We start from the raw sequence: 25003 nt of genomic DNA, 5'->3' as shown, positions 1-25003 counted from the left end.
AACCACCCTACGACCGAGTATTTTTAGATAATCCAACAAGCATTGAGCAGCAAGAATAAACTTCAACTATTGAATTCGATCAGTCACTACATACTAATTATTTTATAACTTACACAATAAACAAGAAGGGAAGAATATGTAAATCAGTAGTACTAAAAGCGAAGGTCTTTAATGTCATGTAAAATGTTGTCTGATATAACTAAGTGAAAGCAAGCTTCTCTACAAGAATCGTAAAAGCACAACATATATAAATGTCTCTAACATCTCTTAACCTCTTGTGGGGAGGTCAGCTTATTAGATCTATGAAAACAAATGAGATTATTTATCTATATAACTGAACATTTCAAAGATAGATTACATTGGGATTAAAGAGCCAAGAGGAGTTCAGGAGATGTGCAGACCACAGAGAGCATAATGTAAATTTATTTCACAACCCTACTGCTAATGTCTGCAATATTCTATACATTTCCATCAGCCTTTTTGTGTGCTGGCAGCTTACATGCCCATGATGGCATCACAAAGTGCCAACTATTTGCAAAGTGAAAATTAGTAGCAAATGCTGCAGGCCAGCAACATAAATGTGAACCATGCTCTTTTTATGAAAGGGGAAATAAGGCTCACATTCCCCTGTATAGGAAATTTCACAAACTTAAGGCCTTACTTACAGTTTATTCTATCAAAACCTGTGGTGTTACGCATGACAAAGGGAAATTTACAACCAGTTCACTGAATAGTATCAGTCTCTTTATAATCCTCATAAAAACCCTCCTCTATGCATTCCTGATCAGCCACTTTAAGGAGTATTTGGCTGAATATAGCCTATCTAAATTATTCCCCGAACAGTGGGCTATGCTGAATGCCCAAATTACAGGAGATACACAATGCCATCTCTATAGATTGAACTCGACTTTCAACCTGACTATGTAAGTCATCTGTACTCTTTATCCAAACACTGACAGGTCCACTAGCGCTCATTATTAGCATTTTTCCCATCTATTACTCTCTAAGCTCTGTAAACTATTCTACTCCTTCATAAAGGGCCACCCCATTTGTATGTTACAAATTTTAGTAAATACAACCATTTTTAGTCAATATGACCATAAGGGAAAGATCCCCAGGATTGTAAAAGCTATCAACCCATTTTCCTTCTGAACACAGATTTGAGAATTTTTACTAAATTATTATCCTTACTTTCAAATACAATTATTTCCTCTCTTATACACCGCAAGTAAGTCGGGATTACCCAGTCAAATAACCTGGCAACAATACTCGCAGAGCCATTAACATTGTGAATTATGCTAACATCCACAAAACGCCTTCCGTCCTTTTCAGCCTTGATGCTAAGAAGGATTTTAAAAACCCTATTGGTCATTTATGTTCTCTAGCCCTAGGTGGTATATACTCCACCCCAACAGATAATATTTGCATCCCTTTTGGAACCCATATATCTTTCTAGATATATATGGGTACCCAACAGTGTTGCCCCCATTCTTCCCTCTTAGTTGCCCTTTCCGTTGAACCCGTTACAGACAAAATACTTAATAATATGAATATCCGTGGTATTTCTATTAGAGACTCGCAATTCGAAATCCCACTTTTTGCAGATGATATTGCACTCTCACTAGTCCCTATACTTGTTTTTCCCAACTTACACCAAGAGTTAAGATAATATAGCCTCTTCTCAGGTTACAATGGATAGGTAGTATGGTTTCATTCAAAATAAATGTTTTGTTTAAATCTCTTTTTCTACTCTACTGCTTAAACTTTGTCCATCCAAACTTCAGTATGAATGTACAAATTTATTTTGTACAACAGGAGACCTAGGTTCAGTTGTAGAATTCTCCAGGCCCATGTACAGCAGGGAGGTCTCTTGTTTCCCAGGCTTCAATATTACCACTTACACCAAGTATTAGGCTGGTCCAAGAGGCTACTCTGGGCTTGTTGGGCTCAGATGGCATTCTCAAATATTTATCCAGTCCATCCTAGTATATGTACTTCTGAGTTGAATAACTCTCCTGCAATTTTCCTACACACTATGCAATTTTCAAAATCTATGTGGATTTATTGCACCAGGCAATGGCAGCTTTGAAACCCTGCTCTCCCATTGAGTACAAAATTACATAATTTTACTCATTGGAATATATCTCATCTGACAGATCGGTCATCTAACTGTTAGGTCATCCCCACCACCTTTGTGCCAAGGGGCTGTCCTCCTATCATTACTGTTCCTTGTCAAATTGTTTTTAGTATGACCATCCTTTCAGCTAGATTCTGCTCCCTTACCTGTGTGTTGTGAAGCAATTGTGTACTTATTGAGCTGTGCCCTTGACTGCAGTATTACGATTTTTGTCAAACTTGATTTTAATAAACAAAGTGAGAAAATAATTTAAGGTAATAATTTTCCGTATTCCTCTATATATGTATAAGTGTAAACTAATGTATTATGATTGCATTGTTATGTTTGAAACTATGCGTCCATGAATCTACACTTGGCACTACAGTCTAGGGTGGCCTCTTGTATTGGTCAGAATACTTTGGTAGAAGTGACTATACTGGCAGACATACAGTACATATCAAATGTATTTTCCCTGTTGTGCAAGTGTTCTTATGTTGTAAACATATCCAGAGGCATCAGATGATAGTTGAATTATTCAAGAGGGTACTAGTGATTCGTTAGGTTGGACAACCACTACTGTTTCCACTTAGATAAAACCAGGAGTACTGGATATCCCCCCCTTACATCCTTTGCAGACATTATGCATGCATAGACATTAACATGCATGCTCAAGCAACATCAGCACATACATTAAGAGGACATGTGTTCAAATAAATGTCTGTTTAGTGGTATGCTCATGTCTGCCTTTAAGCTTAAATATGAACTAATCTAAGAATCTAAGATCTAAAAATCTAAGAACTATCTTAACATTAACATGTGCTTTGCCATGCAGGGCAAAACAACAGGTTTATTTTAATGCAGACCACCCCCTTAGCATATACTTATCTTCCTTTTGCTCCCTTGTGACTCTGTACAGCTTTTAGGAATGATAAGAAAGCCCTGTGTTAAGTAGAAGTACAGGGAAATGGACTCACCATTTTACAACTGATTGTACTATCATACGGAGCCACATGTTCCTCTATACTTAGAAGTACTGGGTCGTTCTTAGCTACCGATGGCAAAGCGAAGGTGAGCCTTATATAAATCCTTATGCTTTGCTTTGATTTGATTTGGCAAAGCACAGATTTGCTTTAAGGGTCAAGGACTAATTTTTATTTCATTATACTACACAACCATGAAGCCAAAAATCTTTAAAACAATGTAATACATAAAACACTATAAGAATGGTTTCAAAGAGAATTGTGGGCCCTTATATCACACCTCTTTTTTGTACCTGTTCCTGATACCACCACATCTCGGTTTGGGGACTCGGACATAGCATCAGCCAGCCGTTCACGGAGACCTTCATCTGTGCTTTCAATGGAAGAGATGTGGCGCAACCCAAAGCTCTCAGGCCAGCTCCCGCACACTTCCAGAAGAGTCACACTACGATCGTAGGCTCCTAGAATGAATAAAACAAAGGGATTTATCCACTTCTGCTAATCTTGTTCCTTATTATTCTTATTATCAAATGTGTAAAGATAAATGTACAAAAATCTGCTTAATGGTAATATAAAGAAAAGACAATTAATTCAAATGTTACATGTATTTGGTGCTATGATTACTTCAGAATCCCTTAAAGGAGAACTATGGGGTCAGTGTTTTTCCCCATAGTTCTCCTTAGGGTAACGGGAGGACACAAACTAGCGTCTATTTTACAACTCTGTTACCGTTACCTTAAGCTCAGTATACCGCGAGCTACAGCTCGCGGTATACTGAGACGCCGCAGCCGGAGCGGATCCCGACTTAGACGACGGGATCTGCCCAGCTGCGTGAGCTCTGCCTCTAGATAGGCAGAGCCAGCTGTCCCCGCCCCCTCCCCCGTCCGTTCCGCCAGTCAGCGCTGGCAGATCGGAGCTGGGAGAGGGGAATCCAGCCCCTCCCCCTGTCACGGCAGAGAGCCGTGACAGGATCGAGAGGTGAGCGAACCCGGTATGTGTTCGCTCACCTCCCGATCTACTGAGCCGACCTGTGACAGTCTCATTGTCACAGGTCGGCTAGAACTATGAGGTGAGTGAAAAGCACTCACCTCATAGTTCTCCTTTAATACCCATGAATTTATTATAGGGATGCACAGATACCAGTTCAGATACCAGTACAAAACTTGGCATTTTCACGAGAAATACTAGGGTTGTTAACTTTTGAATTTTTCCATAGTCTAGTGGCTGGAAAAGTATCTGTACTTGTACCAAGTACAGTACTTGGTATCTATGCATCCCTAATGTATTCCATCAAGAAACAATTCCAAGCAACACAATTTTCACATAATTAAATAACTTTGTTTCCTAGTTTTAAAAGATTACTAAAAAACAAAGTATATAAAATGTTTAATATTGACATTTATTACACAGCTATTCATTAGTGAGAAGAGTCTAGAGGACCATTCTGGTATATGTTCATGGTCACTAAAGTGATCATGAGTTTATAGCAAAAGGGAATGCAGCTGATGTAAGTCTTACTGAATTGGCCAACTTCTTCCACTGTAACCCATATGTTGTTTACAGCTAAAAAGTTTAACACAGTAAACCAAAATCTGATCAAACGCTACATTTTGCACACAGGCGCTGCATTTTGCGATGACAAAGCTTCTCATTTAAATCCAAAAATGAATGGAACATTTTAAATCCTACACAATGTAAAAAGAGATCGCATTACAATATTTTATAAGTGAACAAACCTGTGCAATAACAGTTTATATTTACAAATGATGGATTAAAAACCACTACCTTTCAGGCCATTAACAAAATTACAAAAAGCAATAACTGGGATAAAATATTTGGTCTGTTTTAAAATGCACAACTATAGTCATTTATTATCAAGTAGCATGTTTATACAATATATAAATTATACAATATGTCATTTTAAGCAGCATGTTTATACAATATATAAATTATATACTATGTATTTTTTTTATAGTAAAGAGCAAAGACTAAAGGCAAGATGCACAGGAGCAAGGTTAAGTCTGCTTTCACTCTTTAAACAGAATGCTAATGCTCAAAAGGGCATGTCACAGATTTACTAAAAGATTTGTCAGAGCAAATTACATATACCAAAAAGTCTTTGTACTTTTCATTTGTTATCTCATATCAATGATGATACAGGAAAATGATCGAACTATGCTAACCAACTTTATTTTTTTGTTGTTGTCCATACTGTGAGACTTCGCTTCAAAAGAAAGCTTTCCAAGGACTCAGTCCAATTACCAGGATCCATTTTAGGTCTCCTGCCCAAATTTATTGATCCACACAGCAGGGTTCTGCCCACACAGGGGTTGTTTGGCATAACAGTAAACACAAACATGTTACAGCCTCCTGACTATTTTGTTGCACAGGTCTGAATTAAGTTAATAGCGAGTTGATTATCTGCTGCATTTAGCCCCCACTGCCCCCGCCAACACCCTAAGAGCCTCTGGCCAACTGCAGATCCACTAACCTCTCACAGTGCCCCTCAGCCTTCCTCAGTACCTCCATGCCCTCCAAGATTCCCTAGCCCTCTGAGTAACCTCCCTTAACCTCTCAAAGTGCCCTCCAACCTCCCACAGTACAGACCAACCTCCTTCCAATGCCCCCCAGCACCCCATAGCTCCCAAAACTGCCAACAGTGTCCCACAGTGTCCCCAGCCTCTTTCAAAGCCCCCAGCCCCTTGCAGAGACCCACAGGTAGCTTTAGCTTTGGAGCCCTGAAGCTTCATAGACCATATCCCCCAAATTGATCCAGCCCCCTCCAGAACCTACATCACCCACAGGCCCACCAAGTCTGCTTCAGAGTCACCTAATCCCTTGCAGATCCCTCATCCTCCACCAACCCTAGTGACACCCAGCTCCTTCCATTCCTTAGTCCAATCCAGAGTGCCAAGCACACTTCAAAGCCCCCCCCTATTTTTCCTCCGACTGTTACCAGCATCAGGGCAGGTTTTCCTCCACCTTCTGACCATTTGTGCTAGAGAGTTCTTCAGGGATGGAACAAGAGAGGAGGCAGGAGGGGCAGCTGTGAGTGAATTCTGTTTTAAAATAAAATGGGTTTAATTTTATTAATTTAATTTAATTTAAAGTAAAAATTGAGTGTCTTAAACAGAAAAATCTAGACAGACGCTCCCCATATGTGCTTGTGCACCACACAAGAGCAATATCCAAATAGATAATGCTTTCCCTTGTGGACAACACCCACCTGACTCCAATAAGCTTCACACCTTTTTTAGGGACTCTTCCGCTGCTACAACAGACACCATCTGCATCTCCACACATTAACTGACTACCTGTCTAACATATCCCCTTCTATTTTGACCCGGGGGGCGGAAAACACAATGACCAACCTCTCTCAACGCCATCAGGACAGCAACTTTTGCCACCTTTCTCAGGACATCTCTGCCATCTATCACCCGCATGGGCACTCTCCTGCCTTGTACTAGTTCCATCCCAACAAAAGTAAGTCTGCATCTGAATGGCTTCTTAGCAAAAACTTTTCCCCCATGCCTTTTTTAGCATGGAGAAACCTACTGCCCAAATGGCATTTAAAATGGACTGCCACCACACTACACAGCTCACATTGGGATGTTTTCTTTATATCCACACTTTTACTTTCATTCTACTTTAAAAGGGTTACGATTTTAACCACTTTGGCAGAAGCAGGTATTGGCTTGTGTAATTGTGTTATTTTTTGTCAATTAGCAACACTGAAAGGAGAAAATTCACATTCCTAACGAGCACACCACTCCCAAATCTCCCGTTTAGCTCTGCCCCACAGAGATGTAGGCTAACTTCCTCAGCCTCTGAACTATAAGACTCGGTGTGGGACATTCTTGCCCAAATTGACATCCTGCATCCACACGGTACTGTACCACCTAAATCTTCTATCTCTGCATTTACCAAGGAGTCAATCACCCACCTCAGTGCATTTCTTAGTGCCTGACACACTAGCCTGGTGCTCTCCCAGAGTATTGCTATATGCCATATCCACCATAATCTTCTTCAACTCAGTGACGATAAGCTGCTCCACAACTTTACTAGGAATGCTGTCAGTTTGCTACACCACATATTTAGTCATAGCAGATTGCATAAACACATTTTCAACATGCTAAGCCTGTGGCACTCATTTAACCATGCATGTTCTCTTCTATATTTGAGAGAACACTTGCTAACCAAGGCAGCACCAAAGTTGTCCTGAGAAACCTATAGCACCGGCACTCCGTGCCTCTTGCAGGTCTCTAGGGACACCTTCACCTGACATTGTTTCTAGGGGAAATTGCACACTTTCCTCACTAGTCACCCCTATCCCATTTATGTCAGCACTTTGCTTTATTAGCCCAGGTATTTCCACAGAGGGTATTCCATCATGCAACATAACATTTCCAGATTCATTTTTAACCATTTTCTTCTCATTGCAGAGTTCACTGCGCTGAGGAAAATGTATCTTCAAACACATTGTGGGCCCTGCTACTGGGGACACTGTCACTTCAAGCTGTGTGCCACTGTAAATATACCCGAACAGTGACGGCAGCTGATTAGCTGCCATCACTGTTCGACTGAAAATTTTCCATGCGTCTCTCTTGATTTTCAAATCTTCAAAGGAAGCCAGAAGTAAGGGTGCAGACAGAGACACCCACTGAACAAATTCTTGTATGGCCTGCTTAAGGGGATAGTACTGCGATCTTTTTGAGAGGAAATAAATACCTGCAAGTGTTGCACTTAATCATGACTTAGCATTCATGTAACATTAAAAAATGATTTACGGTGCTAAGTCCACTTTACAATAAGAGCAGCTCAGGGAGAACTGGTAACATTTCCTATTTACGAGCCCTTCCCTGTGTGTGTCATTTAAAACTTTATGGTGGAAAATCCGTGTTGCAAATGAGGCAGGTTTCTTTTCTCATAAAATTAAGTTTCAGTTCCGCAAGAAAATACTGGTAGATTCATAATCTGCTCCATCAGCTATTTCAAAGCAAATTTCTACTTTTTTAATTAAAAGTTAACACGGTAGCCCTCATCTTCATCTCTCATATCACTATGCCCCCCCTTCCCTGTTCCCTCTGGACCACTGACATTACACCTACTGTTCTGAAGAGAACAGTAACATGTGACTGTCATAGAAAGCATGAAAGTATGTTTAAGCTGTGTTTGGCAGCCTAGATTCACTTTACATATATATAAGGTGAGATCATGGTGACCGATGGTAATTAACAAAGCCTCTGCAGATAAACTGCTTTTGTCTTTGACTGATTACAAATTATTATGCAGTTTATGAATTGTGCACATATGGCAGCAGTTTCTGTACACAAAGGCAAGAAAAGGGTTGCCTTAAGCACTGTTTGTTAACTTCTACTCAAGATCACCAGCAAAGCTGGGGCTGGCAGCACATATATTCAATATGTAGTCGGCATGAATTGACTTGCACAAGTACTTAGTTAAACTATGTTCAGGGCGAACATCGAATTACTTTTCACACTGAGAGAAAATCAATGTTTTTCCCATAAAACTTTTACTGCTTTGGTAGGTAATTGAATGTGTTTCTGCCAACCTACAGAAAAAAAATACAAATGCCTGGGCTTCTCAAAGTTAAAAGTACATGAAACATGTCCTTGTTATCAGCCCCTTTGGTTTTTCCCTTTGATCAGCCGTCAGAAACTATCTACACTTGTAGTCAGTGAATGTGCAGTTTCACCGCACACTCTCTGTCAATGACAGGTGGTAATAGAAAGGGTGAGAGACCAAGCCCCGCAGCAGGCGTCCCTTCCTCTGATAACATCCAAAGTAGTGGATGATAACTGTTCATAAACACTCAAGCAGCCAGTTACTCCATACATCAGCAAAGAGGGCCAGATAATTCCAACTTGGAATGGTATGAGCACAGCACAGGCCGTCATGGATTTTTTATGGCCTGTGCTACTTGTTTCTGGCCCCAGAGTTTCATCATCTCATTTCAATCACATTGATGCATCTGTTGCTTAACTGCAGATCAAATTCCAGGCACTACGGACCCTTCAGCAGCAGAAACAAAACAAAAAAAACAACTCTTGTGTGACATCTGCACTTGAACTTCCACGAACCCTTTCTGAACTTTCTGCAAAGTGTTCTGAAACTTTAAGCCTTTTAAAATCTCTCAGGATTTACCTCACTTCTAAAGACTTTTAATTTGACAGGCTAAATCTATCATTATAATGTTGTACAAATCACAGTTTATCTGTGAAGTGAGAACACGGCGACACACAAAAGAATACAAGATCCATTTTTTCTTCTGCCGTTTCCACATTTAAAAAAACTAGACATAAGCCACATACAATATTTAGCATCCTTTCAGTCATGCAGAATATTTTTCACACCTTCCTGGATAAATAACAGTGTAAATAACTGGAGTCTAGGTGGAGTTCACTCTGACAATTTTCTCACATTCCTTGACAGCAAATGAAAAGATTGATGAAAGATGCCTTCTTGACTTGTGTTATTCTGAAGAGAGATAAAGAAACAAAACTATTTTGTCTATTGCAAGTAGACCTTTGAATAACAAAGAACGTGTTTTTTGAAGTTTTGCCAAACATGGATTCCCTGCATGTGTGAACAAACACTTTGGAAAGGGTCAGTCTCTTGTTCCTGGGATACTTCAGTAAGAACAGAAGATACAAATAAAGTGTTACGAGTGTTTCAAGGTCTAAAACATTTTTTTTGTATCGACGTGTGAGGCACGAACGTTAATGCATGTGTGGGTTCCAGGGATTACCCACATTGAAAGATTTTCCTTCTTAAGATTTACAAAGTCTTCTCTGCGCCTTTGTTTTATCTTTTTTGCTCTCTTTACACTCCCTTCTGTGGTTTGAGCAGATTTCAGGCACTTACTTCATGTGCACGGGAAGGGCGACAAGCTATCGTTAGTTTAGTGTAAGCAGGCCTGCTGCAGCATTGCCAGCTGATCTTACACTACAGAGGTGTATACACGTTCGTGGTGTGTTTAAAAGGTTAGTAAATCAACCCCTTTGTCACCAACTTAAAAAATTGCAGGTGAAAGCACAGAAAAATCAAATATTTAAAATGCTTACTTGCAGCGTTTCCTCCTTTCATGAGCAATTATTTATTTACTTGCAATATGCCATTGAACGTGATTGACCACTCCAAGACCACTCCAACTTGTTGACTACTCCAACTTGTTGACCACTCCAACAACAGTCAATTCCCTAGCACAGCCACAATTCTCCCCTCCCTCTGTGCATGTTATGCACTCTCTTCTTTTCTAGGATTGTCTAATAAGTGCTTGTGCTGGCCTACTTCCTCCACCACTACCTTCACCTCCCTACACAAACAGTTATGTTGTTGCTGGGAGAGTAACGAAGTAGGATACTATGGACAGCTCTGAGTCTGCTGGGGCAGCTGACATCACATCCAAAGTGGCGGTGGCCAACAGCAGTCTCATTCATTTTGGATGTCTACACAAGTGGAGCTTTTACATATAAATAACATGCATAAAATATGTTAAATGCACATATAATCTTATGGGAAGATTGAAACAAAATGTCTGGCAAAAGGGAAGCACCTCAGAGTAGCAAAGAGAGTTTATCGCTTGTGTTGCCATAGCCTAGCAAAGCAATACATCAGCATTTAAAGCAATTTAAGAGACAGTAGGACAATAAACCAATGTTTTTAGTAATTTCTGGTGAAATCTGAAAAAAAGGAAAAGGAACAAACTCTAATTATAGAATGGTGCTGCATATTTCATGTGTTTGTACACATGGCACTGCTGGATTTGCATGCTACAGCAATACAGCTGCATATAATACTGTTATATTCGCACTTTTAAAAAACATAAAGAAATCTGATTAATCTGATTAATCATTGTGGCTTATTCTGAGTGGTTAGTGGGAGATACTGGGGGGTGACTGAGCTTGTTTAGTGGAAAGGCACACCAAATGTCTTATATCTTCAAGTCAATGACAAGCTAGCTTTAAAAGGGCATATTAACATGGAAATATAGGTAATTGATGAGTGAACTGCTGAATGACACAACAGCCTTAGGCCACTAACACTGTCAGTAGTCTGAATATACCAACACTGCCAGAAGTCAGACTATACCAGCACTGTCATTAGTCAGACTATACCAGTAGAGATCAACGGCACTTATTTTCAAAAGTGGTCACCTGCTAAGTTTATAAATTGCAGTATGTAGCCTGTGTTTCTAGTACCAGTTGTAAGATAGTAAGGTATTAGAAAAAACCTCAGCTATACTGCATCAACACATAGTGTTGATACAGGATTTATATAGCACAAACAGTTTGCGCAGCGCTTTACAATATAAGGAAGACATTACAATTACAATACAATTCAAGACAAGATGGTATGGAGGGCCCTGTCCCCGAGGGCTTACAATCTAAAATGTATATTATTCAAATTATGTACACCCAAAGGTTTTCCTCAACAGTTTAGAATAATGTCCTTCCCTTAATGGTCTGAGAGGGCACTGGATGACTTATTGTACAATAATGTAATAAATGACTTTGGGTTACATCCACATAATATTAAACTATGCTATAACTATGTTTGGCCAACTTTTCATTTGCTGAACCATTTTTGTGTTTAAGATCTACTTTTCAAATGACGACCTACATGAGATCTACCAACGCCTCCCTCGCTCTCTCTCTCCTGGCTGTCTCTCCTTCTCTCTCTCTCCTGGCTGTCTCTCCTTCTCTCTCTCTCCTGGCTGTCTCTCCTTCTCTCTCTCTCCTGGCTGTCATTCCTTGTTTTCTCTCCTGTCTGTCTCTCCTTGCTCTCTCTCCTGTCTGTCTCTCCCCGCTCTCTCTCCTGGCTCACCTTGCTGTATTTTGCAAACAGTGTAGTGCAACAGGCTGTGTAAACTAATATTCTTTTATGTAATACATAGCACTTCAACTACCAGTATCCACCAGAAAAGTGTCAGGGAGCTTGGCTCAGCAGACTCAGGCTAATAGGTAACCATGTGTGCACAGCTAAATAAATATACCAAAACGGAATAAAGGGGCCACCATTCACACCCTTCGTGATCTACCAGCATCAGCTTTGAGAGCTACTGGTAGATCACGATCTACCTAATGGGCACCCCTGGTCTAAATCATTTAGTTCTCTTTTAATTCCCAGCACTATTTAGGTGTAACACCATGTATTGTCTCTATATATAGTATTGTTTTTAACTGGCACACTTAACATTCATTGGCATTTAAAATTTGTCTTGCAGTGTGGTGCAAAAGAAAAAGTACAAAAAACATACTGAAAGCAAGTGATTCGGTCAAGTAGCATATTAGTGTAGGGCAACAACAGATGTATTAGCAGCGTACTTAGATTCAGGGATTATTAGGTTTGCCAATGAGATCAGACTTTCAAAACGTATTTTGTTTTTAAAATTGAGTTCTGTGATCAGCATTCTAAAATGTACTTTGCCTATTCACAAACTTTTATATTCTGTTTTAAATAAATTGTGGCCGTCTAAAGTGCTCCTGGCCAATTTTTTGTGGTCTTCCAATGCATACACCTGGACCAAATATAAGAAATTGGTCAATTTTTGCTTCTCTGAGGGGGTATAGAATGCAGGCTGAATACATTCTCATACAGTTTCTGTACAATAAGTCATGTGACACAAACATTTCCACATGGCGCAATATGATGTCACATTGAGATCTGCCAAAACCTTATTTAGCTCAGAAAAACTTGATTTATTCTTTATTTATTTATTTTAATCACTAGTCAGAAAACTTAATGGCAGTTTCAATAAACATTTTTTTTTAAATAACTATCCCTCTGGTGTTTTTAAAATATTCTGATTTATGGAGCTGTTCAGGATTGGTTGCAGGGAACCTTAATTGTCAATAGACAGCTCATCAGGGCGCTTTTAAGAGGAAAAAGAGGGAGAAATGGCTTAGATATGTATTACATTATTATGCACTTCCAAAGTAAAAAGGATGCCCAGAAGGAGAATGGCAAAAAGAATAATGTTAGCTAAGTATATGTACAGATTAAAGGGATTACCACAACTTTGACAAAGTGCAAGTTCATAAGGGTGTGTTTACTGACAAACTGTTGAAACCTTCCTGACAGCTATAAATGGGATTGTGATATTGAACTTTTTTTTCACCTTTCTGCCTTATAACTGAAGCCAACGTTCACAGGACTTTGTCCTTGATAAAATGTGTTAAAACTCCCACCATTGCATATAAATATAAAGACGCTATATTATGCATAAACTACTGTATATCAACTTGTTGCTTTTGTCTAAGGGGCACACATTTGGTGCTGTATGCTCAAAAATGCTGTACGAAATTTAAAAAAACAGCTATAAGCTAAATGTATGGTAGTTGACAACAAGGTCACAGATAAGTGATTTGTATATATCTATTTACTATTATAATATGAGATGCCTTATGCCATACAACCTCTCTGCCCGCACGTTGCTGACCCGGTCTGCCTGACTTCGTTTACTCTCTGTCTGCCTCCCTGCTGTGCGTTTATATTATCCCTCACGGCAAGAGACCGTACGAGTTACCCCCTGGTACCGAAGTCCTCATCCAGGCACTCGTGCCCCGCTGTGCCCCAGACTACCTGTCTTCTCTACCAGGCTTTCTGGGACCAGAGTTGCAAGAGAGGGGCCGCCCTCGTCATCTCAAGCTCCATCAGGTACGTGACACCTGCGGTAATACATATTGTTTGAATGCATGACATCTCATTAACCAAATGTCATTTCCATGATACTAGTTATTAATGGGGGTTATTCACAAAAGGGTGAAGAGTTTGGAGAAGGCAGGAGAAGTGATCAATCTAGGACAACATAGCTGTGAGCTGAATTGGAGAATGTTTCCAAATCAGCTATGTTGTCCTAAAATTGTTCACTTCTCCTGCCTTTTCCAAACTCTTCACACTTTTGTAAATAACCCTATAGATGACTGGTCAATTACTATTGGTGACAATATATGGGGGAGGTCAAGGGCGCACGGTCAGGCGAGGCAGGTGAGGCAAAGCCTCACCTAGTATTCTGCAGCAAAAAGCGGTCAGATTTAAGTCTGAAGCTGACAGCTTTTTCTCCCTTCAGATCAGCTTGTTACTGGTTACACAGCAGGGAAAGCCTCCCCCCTGTGTAACCTATCATGGACGGACCGCTGCCTGTTAATTACAGGTGGCGCTGCATCCGGCTTTTGACAGCTAGTTTGGTTACCCAGCAGTGGGCTGTGTTAGAGGCGTGAGCTCTGTGAATGGTTTGGACCAATGGCAAAGTGCCATTGGTCCAAGCTGTCAAATAAAAAAAAAAACACAGAGGACATCGATTTCGATGCCTCACCGGTGACAAGCAAGTGACAGGGAGGCTCCTCCCTTCTCAACACATAGTTTGGTTACTGAGTTGGGGGCTGGGCTTCAGCGTACTGGGGCAAGGCTTTGGCCTGTTGTGGCGGGGCGTGCTGAGGGCAGGGCTGGGGAAAGCCTCACCCAGCATGGAAGGCACCGCATGCCACTGGGGTAGGTAGATTGTTAGGAGCTGCTCCATGTCACAATCCCATAGAAGCCTATAGGGCTGAACTCTCCATATGCGCATATTGGGAGAAGAAGCCAGTGGAGCAACAATGCCGTGCATCTTTAAACAAGGATTAGATAGAATAGAGCTTGGAGGAAAGGAGGGGCAACATTTGCAGGGGGAGGGGTAAACTTTAATTTGTGTTTCAGATGGCTGATTTAATATATTCTGAAGCACAGATCAACTGTTGAAAAATTGCGCTTCACATGCTTGCTCATATGCTAAATGGGAGATAAAGAAAACATTGAGCAACAGTTCACACTGAAAGCAAACACCCACATGACTATGCACTACACCTTTTCTCCATCTTTTCTCTAAAGAGCAGTGGGCTTGAATTCTTAGTAGAAATATGTGGGGCACTTGTGAAGCCTATCAAGGTAAGGATATGGAGAACAAAAGTAAATAACCTGAAGGGGTTTATGCTGCACTATTACTGCTACAACGTACAGCAATCTTCCAGTGTCCATTTTTTTCCTCACATTTATATAGTTATATGCAAGCCAACATAGCAACACTGCCCATTTAAAAAAAACAAAAACTATTTAAGTTCTACATAATTCACCCCCTACATGCGTTAGATTGATGTGATAAAAGTGATGCTGTGTGGTACTGGGCTTCTATTCTTTTTTTTGTTCTGTGCAACTTTTTTCTCCAACTCCAACACAAAGCTTCTAGTGGATGAACTTGAGATTAAATGGACCTATACTTTTAAATGGGTAAAAACTGGGGTTCCTAGATTGCCAGGTTAAATATAACAAGGGGATTTTAAGCCTGGATTAATGCAAGCACAAAAAGCATCTTCACTGTACGCAAACTGAATTTTCTTTTATGATTGGTTTATACCTTTAAGTTTGGGCAACTAAACATGTTCCTAAACTAACATATGATCAGTGAAGCATTCAAGTTTTACTTTTTCCCTGCAGCATGATGCAAATCAATCAACTATTTTATTGCTTGACGTCTGTTTGGATGCAATCATTATGTTTACCTGTACAGTTCTTTTTCTAGTTTGCAGCTGTACCCATGTGTTTCTAAACCAGCAAATAATGGCTCACTCTGGCACTGATAGAGGACTTTCGCCTCCATTGTTTTGGCATTACTCTGCTTAAATATCTCAAGGCTCATTGCATCTCAGGTCAAGTGGCATAAACATTTGTGGCTAAGTGTAAGGAGGAAAATAAATTGATCTTATGTCTGACAAACAATTAGGCAGAGAATGAGACTTTTATTTGCCACTTTAAGTGAACTAATATTTTTCACCATAAAAGATAGTTATAGTGAAATGGCTATTCAATCTCAAAGGATAGGAAAGCAACAAATGGAAATAAGAATACAACAAGCAATCAAATAATAACATATATTAAAAAAATGGCCCTAACAAATAGAAATGGAGCAATATCACGAATACGTAAAGTGATACTCCAGACCAGTTTGTTTTTATTTAGCTTTGCATGTGAAGAGGAACCGTTAGAACCTTGTTCAGCCTGTTGGTGGGATAAACCCTCGGTTCCATCTCAGTGGCAGTTCTCACTAATACAGAGGGTAAGGCGAATCACCTTAAACTCTATCTGGTTTTAGCAGTAAAAACCAAATAGAGATGCTATCCTTTCTCCACTCTACTAAAAGGTTGTTTCTGCTGCACCCCGTGTCAGCATTGGGGAGATTTTCCCATCCATCCATTCCAAGTGATATAACAGGAAGTAGATTAAAAGCTCACTATTGAAGAAAACAACAGCAATAAGAACCTAAAGCAGAAATAGCCAGCACTCTTCAAACACTATCAGGGATATGCACACAAGGGTTGAAGAGTTTGGAGAAGGCAGGAGAAGTGAACAATCTAGGACAACTTAGCTGAACTGGAAAATGAGCTTAATTGGATAATTTTTCAAATCAGCTATGTTGTCCTAGATTGTTCACTTCTCCTGCCTTCTTCAAACTCTTCACACTTTTGTGAATAACCCTGATAGTGATTAGAGATGCTATCTATTTCTGCTTTTGATTTACATGGTGCCACTCTTGGAGGCATAATAATAAACAGACTGCTGAGAAGGTAAGTACAGTTCCTCTTCTATTACAGGCATGTTTAACTATGCAAAGTGACCATGCTCTGACAGGGTCACTTTAAGATCATTAAAATATTAATTCTAAATTCTATATGTTTCTACCCTATGCTATTAGACTTTTTAAACAATCATGTATCTGCCACAGTAAATAGCAAGAGCTTCAATGGCAGTCAGCAAACACTTCAGGGATAGAGACATTTCGAAATTGGCTTCAAGATTAGTCCATTTAGAAGGGGACCTTAAGATATTTGTTTGCAAGTATTCAATCTAGTGGCACTGGGACAGGTAATATAACGAACTCCTTTAAAAGCCGCGGACATTGTTTCTCACCCAGGCTATCATTTGGATCAGAAGACACCAATCAATAGCTCTAATGTTTGTTTTTTTCCATTAATGTCTCCTCATACTCAATGCCATGTGGAATTCTTTTGGCGCCATACAAACAAACCAAATTAATTAGAATGGAATTATTGCACAAGCAATAGATTCTGGTTTAGCATGAAGATCAAATGCATGTGATCATGGTAACTGATGGAAATATGACATAAAACAAAATAGGGAAGACGAACACAATGGGCTTGCTCTGTCTGGCTGCAAGGAAGGAGACGCTGTACACAGAAAACAATAAGAAAAGGAAAATAAATCATGGCTCTTGAGAGGGTCATTCTAATTTATCATACTTTACCAATTTAATCTTCATCACGGTTAATGGCTACAAGTTTCAGGCTATGTCATTAAACCTTGATTAAAACTTAATGTGGAACGAAACAAAAGGCAGATCAATGGAAGGAAGCATACAGCACAAAGTATGTTATTACCATCTATTAGATCCTTCTGAGCACCCAGAATTCAGCTTTGTGATTAAACTCTCTTAACATTGTTCTGATCCTGTTTCAGGTGTAGGTCCATGAGGCTCCCCCCTTTTTAAGATACTAAATTCAACTATATCTTATTATAGAAAATATATATTAGAGGATAGAAAATCTGAAGTGAAAACAATGTTGTCAATAGATAAATTACTAATCAGGTATGAATATTAGGGATGCACCAAAATTCTGTCCGAAAATTGCACTTTTGGCAAACTGTTGAAAGTGTCATGATGGCTCTCCTCCTGCATCTCCCGGCTCCGCCTCTTGTGTAGGCATGGCGAGCGATGTGGAACTATGACAGTTATCTCCAGGAGGCGGAGCTCTCCTCCCGAACCTCTCAGCTCCACCTCATGTGTCAGGATGGAGAGCGGTGATTGGAGCAGAGCTTTCCTCCCCCAGCGCTCGCCTCACCTCCTGTGCTCTACATCACTTCCTGTTCATTCATGATTGTGGACATAGTAACTTACACAATGTATAAATGGACAGGAACACTCAGCATAGAGGCTTCCTGTTCATTCATAACAGGGGCTGCAGAAACAGAGACTGTGTCCTCAATCTCTTTTTTATTTATTTTAAAATGGAAATATCAGGGGTCTGTTTAGACCCCTGTTACTTCCCCCGAGCCCCCAGCAAAATGAATAATTGAAAAATAATTAAAAAAGGTTTAAAAAAGGTTTGGAAAAAAAAGTAATTTTCGGTTTCAGCCTGACAATTTTTTTATTTTCGGTTTCAGTCTCAAAATGTTATTTTGGAGCATCCCTAATGAAAATTGAGTGTTTGGGTTCCCTGGTTAATGAACAATGATGGAAGTAAAGGAGATTCCTACATCAGAAAAGGCACATTCATCAGAAGTCCCTAACTATATGGAGCATTTAAACACCCCAAGCTACGTGGACTACATAGTGAATTCAAAAAGTGAAAGTATTTTTGTCTCATACACACTCTAATGCATTGGGCAGTCTTCTGAACATAGTCATGTTTCCTTCAAAATAAATGTGCCTTGGTAGATGTCACCAGGAAGATGGCTGACTTATAAAGGAGTGAGAGTGGGAGTAATGGCCATGTAAAAGTTCAGATTGATGCCCAAAGTTGGGGATACTGCCTCATTCTATCAGGATATAAAATGAGATTTTTCATACCTTATATGTGAACAATTTAAACTCTGGGTCCTTTGTTTAGATGTTATATATTTTATTATAGATAGATAAGGCATTTTAAGTGTATGATGGGCCACACTATTTACCTTAATTTTGAAGGTGTTTGGCATATTTAAGGGAAAATCACAAACTATTACTTCTTTGCAGGTGCATATACATTTAGATTATTCATTCACAACACTATACATGGATATAACTCCCAGGATACCGCAAGCTGAGTTTTTGTGCTCTATGTACACATTATTCGGCTATTCACTCACTGCTGTTCGGCATCTTTAAGAACAGGCCGAACAGCAGTGAGTAGACTGCCGGAGGTTCGGCTCAGCCGATCCAGATGTTGGATCGGCTGAGTCGAGCTCCTTTTGCACTTCGGGTCAGCCGAACATGCTGAGCATGTTCGGCCGACCCGAAGCCACGTGAAGTAAGCCGATGTACGAAATCAGCCGTGCCAGCCTGAAGTGAATAGCCGAACAGTGTTCGGCTCACTTCACTTCAGGTCAGTCATTCACTCGGCTGCCTACGGCAGCTTAGTGAATAGACCCCTTTGTGTTTTTTTCATGTCCATCATCCATGTGTTATTTATTGGTTAGTAAAGATATTTGTGTACTGTCAACATAGCAACTAAAATGGCAATTTTATGTAGAGTCCACATTTGTAGCAGCCTCATAGACAGGTGGATTCCAGTTTGTAAAGGTGTCAGCAGAGCTGGAGAACAAAATAATGATGTTCTGCAATTGTGACAATAAACAGAAGGTCCTTCTTTGTTGGCAGGCCTTGGTGACAGAACTGTACACATGGGTAGCCTAGATGGCACTCAAATATCCACCATAATATCATCCGTCTGCTTCAAGTGAGCATTCTTTATCATATGTGTTTGAGTTGCTGCGGATCTTGCTGAACTATACATGTGAAGCATGTGTAACGGCAAAGCAGTGTTTAACTTCTAACTTTTTCCAAAATCACATTGTTCAGCTTTTGTACTCCCTTGTACTCCCATGTACAAGACTTGGGGGCAACCAAGTAACAGTAGGTATTGAGTCCTAATGTGTCTGCTACAAAAAGAATGTTTGTTAGCCTTAATAAATAAGTTGAAGCCATATTAACTTTTAATACCCAATCATGTGCAATAAAGATGTACTGAACATTTGCTTTTTTTTATAAAAAGTTTTAATAGCAAATGGTAAAAGATGGTAAACGAGAAAATCCATAGCTAAATATATAAAACATAAATGCACTGATAATGAAGGGAACTTAATGGCATATAGAAATTTTCTTTATAAGTACCTTTTAAGGGTAGATAAAATATTTTTCTCAAAAAATGATCAAGTTGCTGTGGGAAAAGTTCACAGGAGACAAAGCTAATGTTGAAATACTACCGCCATTATGCAGAAGCCATCTAACCTTCACAGAAAAGCAATATGTCAAGTTAGACTCTTTTTGCAAGTACAAAAATATCTTTTTTTTTTGCTATGTCAGAAACTTTTGAAGCCTGAACTTTGTAAACTAAGGGAATGTGTTTTCATAAATCAGTGTAGATGGTTCTTCATCAATCAAATTTATCATTGCTTAGTTTCAGATGTGAAACCTGATATGCTCCTTACAAATGCATACCCCTCTTGTACTTTTAGATTATAACTGACCTCTTACTCTGCTCCCTAAGCATGCAGGTCAACATATGAAGACATCCCTATCTACAAGGTTACAGAGGGGAAAATATATTTTCAAGTATTCACTTGTAAGATTGTGTCATATAGAAAAAAGTGTTGATTGTATAATGGGGGTGTAAACCATGACCATCGCTGCAAATGGATAAAAATAATTCTGTATTTACAATTCAAATAGTAGAACAATCATGTAGCCCCATTGGAAATTCCCAAAAATTCAGATTGTGCTTACTGTGTCAACAAAGCAAATCATTGAGTATATTGAGGATCACTGATAATTTCTTAGCATTTCTTAGCAGCTCTTAAAGCATTTCTAAACCCAAAACCAAAGTGTAATACATTGTAGCTTACTATGTGGTGGTTTTACTGGTAATCCTCAGAATACCGCACTTACTGTCCAAGAGTGGCTATGCTCACTCACTCAACTATCTCCATGGAGGGATCAATGGTGGTTACACTAGGACAGGACTACAAACCTGTCTTCCTCTTTTCATCTCCCTTACATGAAGGGCAGGGGAATTAGTAATTTAAAGAAGATAGCTTTGTAAGGAAGATGACATTATTTGAATATATGGGTATAATCTACAGGAATTGACAAGGGCACTGCATTTCTGACAAAATCAGCAAGTATTTCCCTGTGCTTACTAAAAATATTCTTAGCCTTAAAAAAAAGATAAATGCAACCACCACATCTAAAGACTGGTAAGCTGTAATATATGATATTTTTGTTCTAGGGTTTAGGTATCCTGACCATAAACAAAAGACCACATCCAGCCATTTTCAGAAACAATCTCATTTCCAAGGGGGCACAGTAAACCACTTTTGGAGAGGCAGCTATCGGACAGGTTAGATATCTTGTCCTATCACAACTGCTAACCCCCCAAATAGTAAAGGCAGCAGATAACATCTGCCTGTCTTCCTCCCTCATATACACTTACAGTGATTATCTTACTAAAAGTTCAGTTAAACAAGTGGTATATTTTTAAACTGTAGATGGAAACTGTAATATCTGTATTAAACCCACAAAACACAGGGAGAACATACTGCACACAGATCCTGTTCTTGCTGAAATCAAAAGCAGGACCTCAGTTCTACAAAGAAACATTGCTAACCAAAGAAAAATTAAATTTAAAAATGTTGGCATTAATACCAGGAAACCCAAGCTCAATATCTCACTGCATGACAAAAAGAAAACATATAAACCACCAATCCAGTCTACCCAATTGATTTTCTATGGGAAATATCACTAGTCTCTATGGAAAATAGATACGTGAAACATAATGTAAAGCATGTCCTTACAGCTTATGATAATCTGTGTCCGATTTCCTGTTTTCCATATAACTCTTGATTAATATACAGATCATTCATTAACATGGCTTTAGTCAAAGTACAGAATGAAAGATGATGGTTTAGCTACATCCATAATTTAAAATCACAATGGTTTCTTGAGTGGCAGAGGCTGCATGGATGACTCTGATAAAATGTAGCAAATCTCCCAACAAGCAAATGTGATTTCCACTGTCAACATTCACTCAGAGTCTCAAAATGCAGCTTTGTTACATCTGTACTGCAGCTGTTTCCATATATTATAACTCACTGCTGTAACAATCAACTATGATAGTGGCTGTCCCTGCTGTGGCAAATCTGTATCTAGTACATTTCACTCTTCAGGGCCTATGAAATAAATTAATCAAACTTTGGTCAGTTATGTACTATTATCACAACCCTTGCAGTGCATGAATACCATCTGTACTAAACAACATTTCCTGGTTTATATTTTCTGATCGAGGCTGCACAGTTAAATTTTTCTCCCATTAGGGGTTGAGTGCAGTGCATGTACTTTATACCCATCCTAAGAGTCCAATGGAAGCAACCTAAATGAAAGTCAGTAACTTATCAGAACAGTGCATTTTTTTCAAATGGCCACTAGAGGCTATGTGTTATAATTACTGAAGTAGGCACATCCTGCCATCAGAAAGGACCACAAGAAAATACTAAATCTTGAGAACAACTACCTACAATGATAGTACACATGAACAAGATAGACATTCAACCCAACGTATAATTAAAAAGGATTGCTGTTGCTACAGATATTATCGATGGCCTATAGTGTATAGCTACACTGTATAGATAATACAATCAAAAACGATTTATAGACATATACAGGTGAAACTCGAATAATTAGAATATCGTGCAAAAGTAATGGCAGTAATTGCTACACAAGGGGCCCAAACCAAGTACTGAGTACATATGCATGCTTGTACTTTTCAGAGGTCCGATATTGTTCTATGTACAATCCTTGTTTTATTGATTGCATGTAATATTCTCATTTTCTGAGATTGTGGATTTGGGGTTCTTGGGGTTTTCATGAGCTGTAAGCCATAATCATCACAATTATGACAAATCACGGCTTGAACTATCTTGCTTTGCATGTAATGAGTCTATCTCATATATTAGTTTCACCTTTTAAGTTGCATTAGTGAAATAAATGAACTTTGCACGATATTCTAATTATTCGAGTTTCACCTGTAACGTCAGTCAAGAAATCTGACCCCCAAATGATCAATTTATGCTTGATGCTGGTTTTATCTCAAGGAATTATTAGTAATCATCCATGAACGATTTTCCCCAAGATCAGTTGGCCAGTTATTTTTCCAATGCTTCCGTATAGATTAATCTTTCAGGAAAGAGATAATTTGGCAGTCCTCATGTCTGTTGGTAGCCTAACCAAATAATATGTTACTTGGTAAAGTCTGAAAGAGGTTTGAAGGTTTGGTTATTGATCACAGATAGAATATATGTTTCCAAAGAAAAAGAGCAGGGTTAGAGAAGCTCTGGAGGTATGATTAAGACAGGCTAACTAGAAAAGAAAGCAGAAAGATGAAGTTAGGGGCAGCAAACACGTACCTATTAGTGCATACTAGGAAAGATCTACAATCTCTAACTATCTTGAGTAGAGCATCTCATACAAAATGCAAACTACTTTGTGAGAGAGAGATCATTCTGACACCGTTGTAAAATAAGGTGGCAGCAGGATCCAGTACAAAATATATGCATCGATCCCTACTGAGGGCTCTCATCTCTTTCAACCAGCACCTAGGGGGTCATTTTGTTTCAGTATCGTCTTGATGTTAAAAAAAACCTCCCCACCACCTTTATAAATTACCTTATCAAGAAAGAAAGAAATAGCTAGACAGGAATTACATTTTTTTCTCCAGGAATTACATTCAATTCACCCTTTCAAGAAGCTTGAAAGGGTGAATTGTAAAATGTGTGATGCTCTAAAGCTGGCCATACACTGCTTAGATTTTCGAAAGAACTTTTGTACAAAAGAACTGTCTTTTGACTTTCTATTAGTTGATGCGTTCAAATCAATGGTTTTGTTTGATTTGGCGAGAAAACTCGAAAAAGCCGGATAAAAAATGTTTCTTGAACAAACACATTTTTCTAACAGTGAATGTTGTTTTTGTTCAGAAAATTCTAGTCATTCCAAAATGGAATGTTAGAATCAAATGAAATTTCAAATCGACATTCGGAAATCTACTAGTATATGGCCAGCTTTAGTTAGAGAGAAAGTGATGAATCAGGGCAGATGGTCCCTAAATTCCCCACCAGTGCTATGAAGTGTATGAAGTAAATAATTACTAGACAGCCACCTGTCTGATAAGGCACCAATCGATGGATTTGGAAAATGATGCCCAGTTCCCTTTTTTGTATCGGTCTACTGTGACAGCAACCCATTCCATGCACTTACCAGTACACTAGTTTTTAGAGCTTGCCAATAAGTTATAACGTAAAAAGTTATTTGGCAGTATAACATGGTTGTATTGGTGGCAAAAGCCGAGTTTGGTTCTGTCAACTTACTGAATTTTATTCATACAGAAAGTAAGCTCTTAATTCAATACGGATTATATAGACTTCATAGTGTGCACTATGGGTTGAACTGCACCATGAACATCATAAAAGGTTTACATTTATCAAATATTGTTATTTTCAGATTGTTAGGGTTTAAAGGTATTTCAGACTTAACATGTGACAGTTTCATTGGTTATGTTTAACTTAATGTTTACCTTATCTGCACTGGCAAGGAGGTCTACTAAATTCAAACAGTGAACTCCTTCACCTGCCGTGCCACATGATTATCACAAACTAGTGTGTAGAAAAGGATTTCTTGGAAGACATAATTTAAGAGTGTATAGGATTTCCACACTTGGGACGGCCGAAAACTCCAGCAGTGTAAATAGGAGCCCTGTGGTTTTAACATACACATGTAAACGTAGACTGGATACATAGCAGATCAACACAGGGTATCACATTTACCCACAAGCCAGGGAGATCTGACAGTGCAAGAGTTTCTAGAGTGTACAAAAGCAGAAGATTAAATTTCTCAGAGACACTAAATTGGATTTGTCTTGTTTCATGGACGTTTGTGGTAGCTGCTGTGCTATGGATTACATCTGGCTACATGTGAATTCACTTTACCTAGATGGTGTATTGTAAAAACTCTACACTCTGCCTGGGCATGTGGCCAGTTACAGGATACTGTAAAGGAAAAAATGTATACACAAAATAACAAGAAAGTCAT

At 39.1% G+C, this 25003-nt stretch overlaps 1 protein-coding gene across 1 annotated transcript in view; it reads right to left on the bottom strand.

Annotated features, from left to right (window-relative positions):
* Window positions 1–25003, bottom strand: part of BCAS3 (BCAS3, microtubule associated cell migration factor) — a 685966-nt gene that overhangs the window by 59033 nt on the left and 601930 nt on the right. Inside the window, exon 16 of the mRNA XM_018556659.1 lies at window positions 3390–3557. Coding sequence (XP_018412161.1) covers window positions 3390–3557 — 168 coding nt within the window. The remainder of the gene's footprint in view (window positions 1–3389; window positions 3558–25003) is intronic.

The sequence above is a fragment of the Nanorana parkeri genome, unplaced genomic scaffold (assembly GCF_000935625.1).
Source record: "Nanorana parkeri isolate BGI_ZX_2015 unplaced genomic scaffold, ASM93562v1 scaffold245, whole genome shotgun sequence".
Taxonomy (NCBI): domain Eukaryota; kingdom Metazoa; phylum Chordata; class Amphibia; order Anura; family Dicroglossidae; genus Nanorana; species Nanorana parkeri.
The sequence above is the reverse complement of the archived record's forward strand: the minus strand, read 5'-3'. Positions and strand labels throughout refer to the sequence as shown.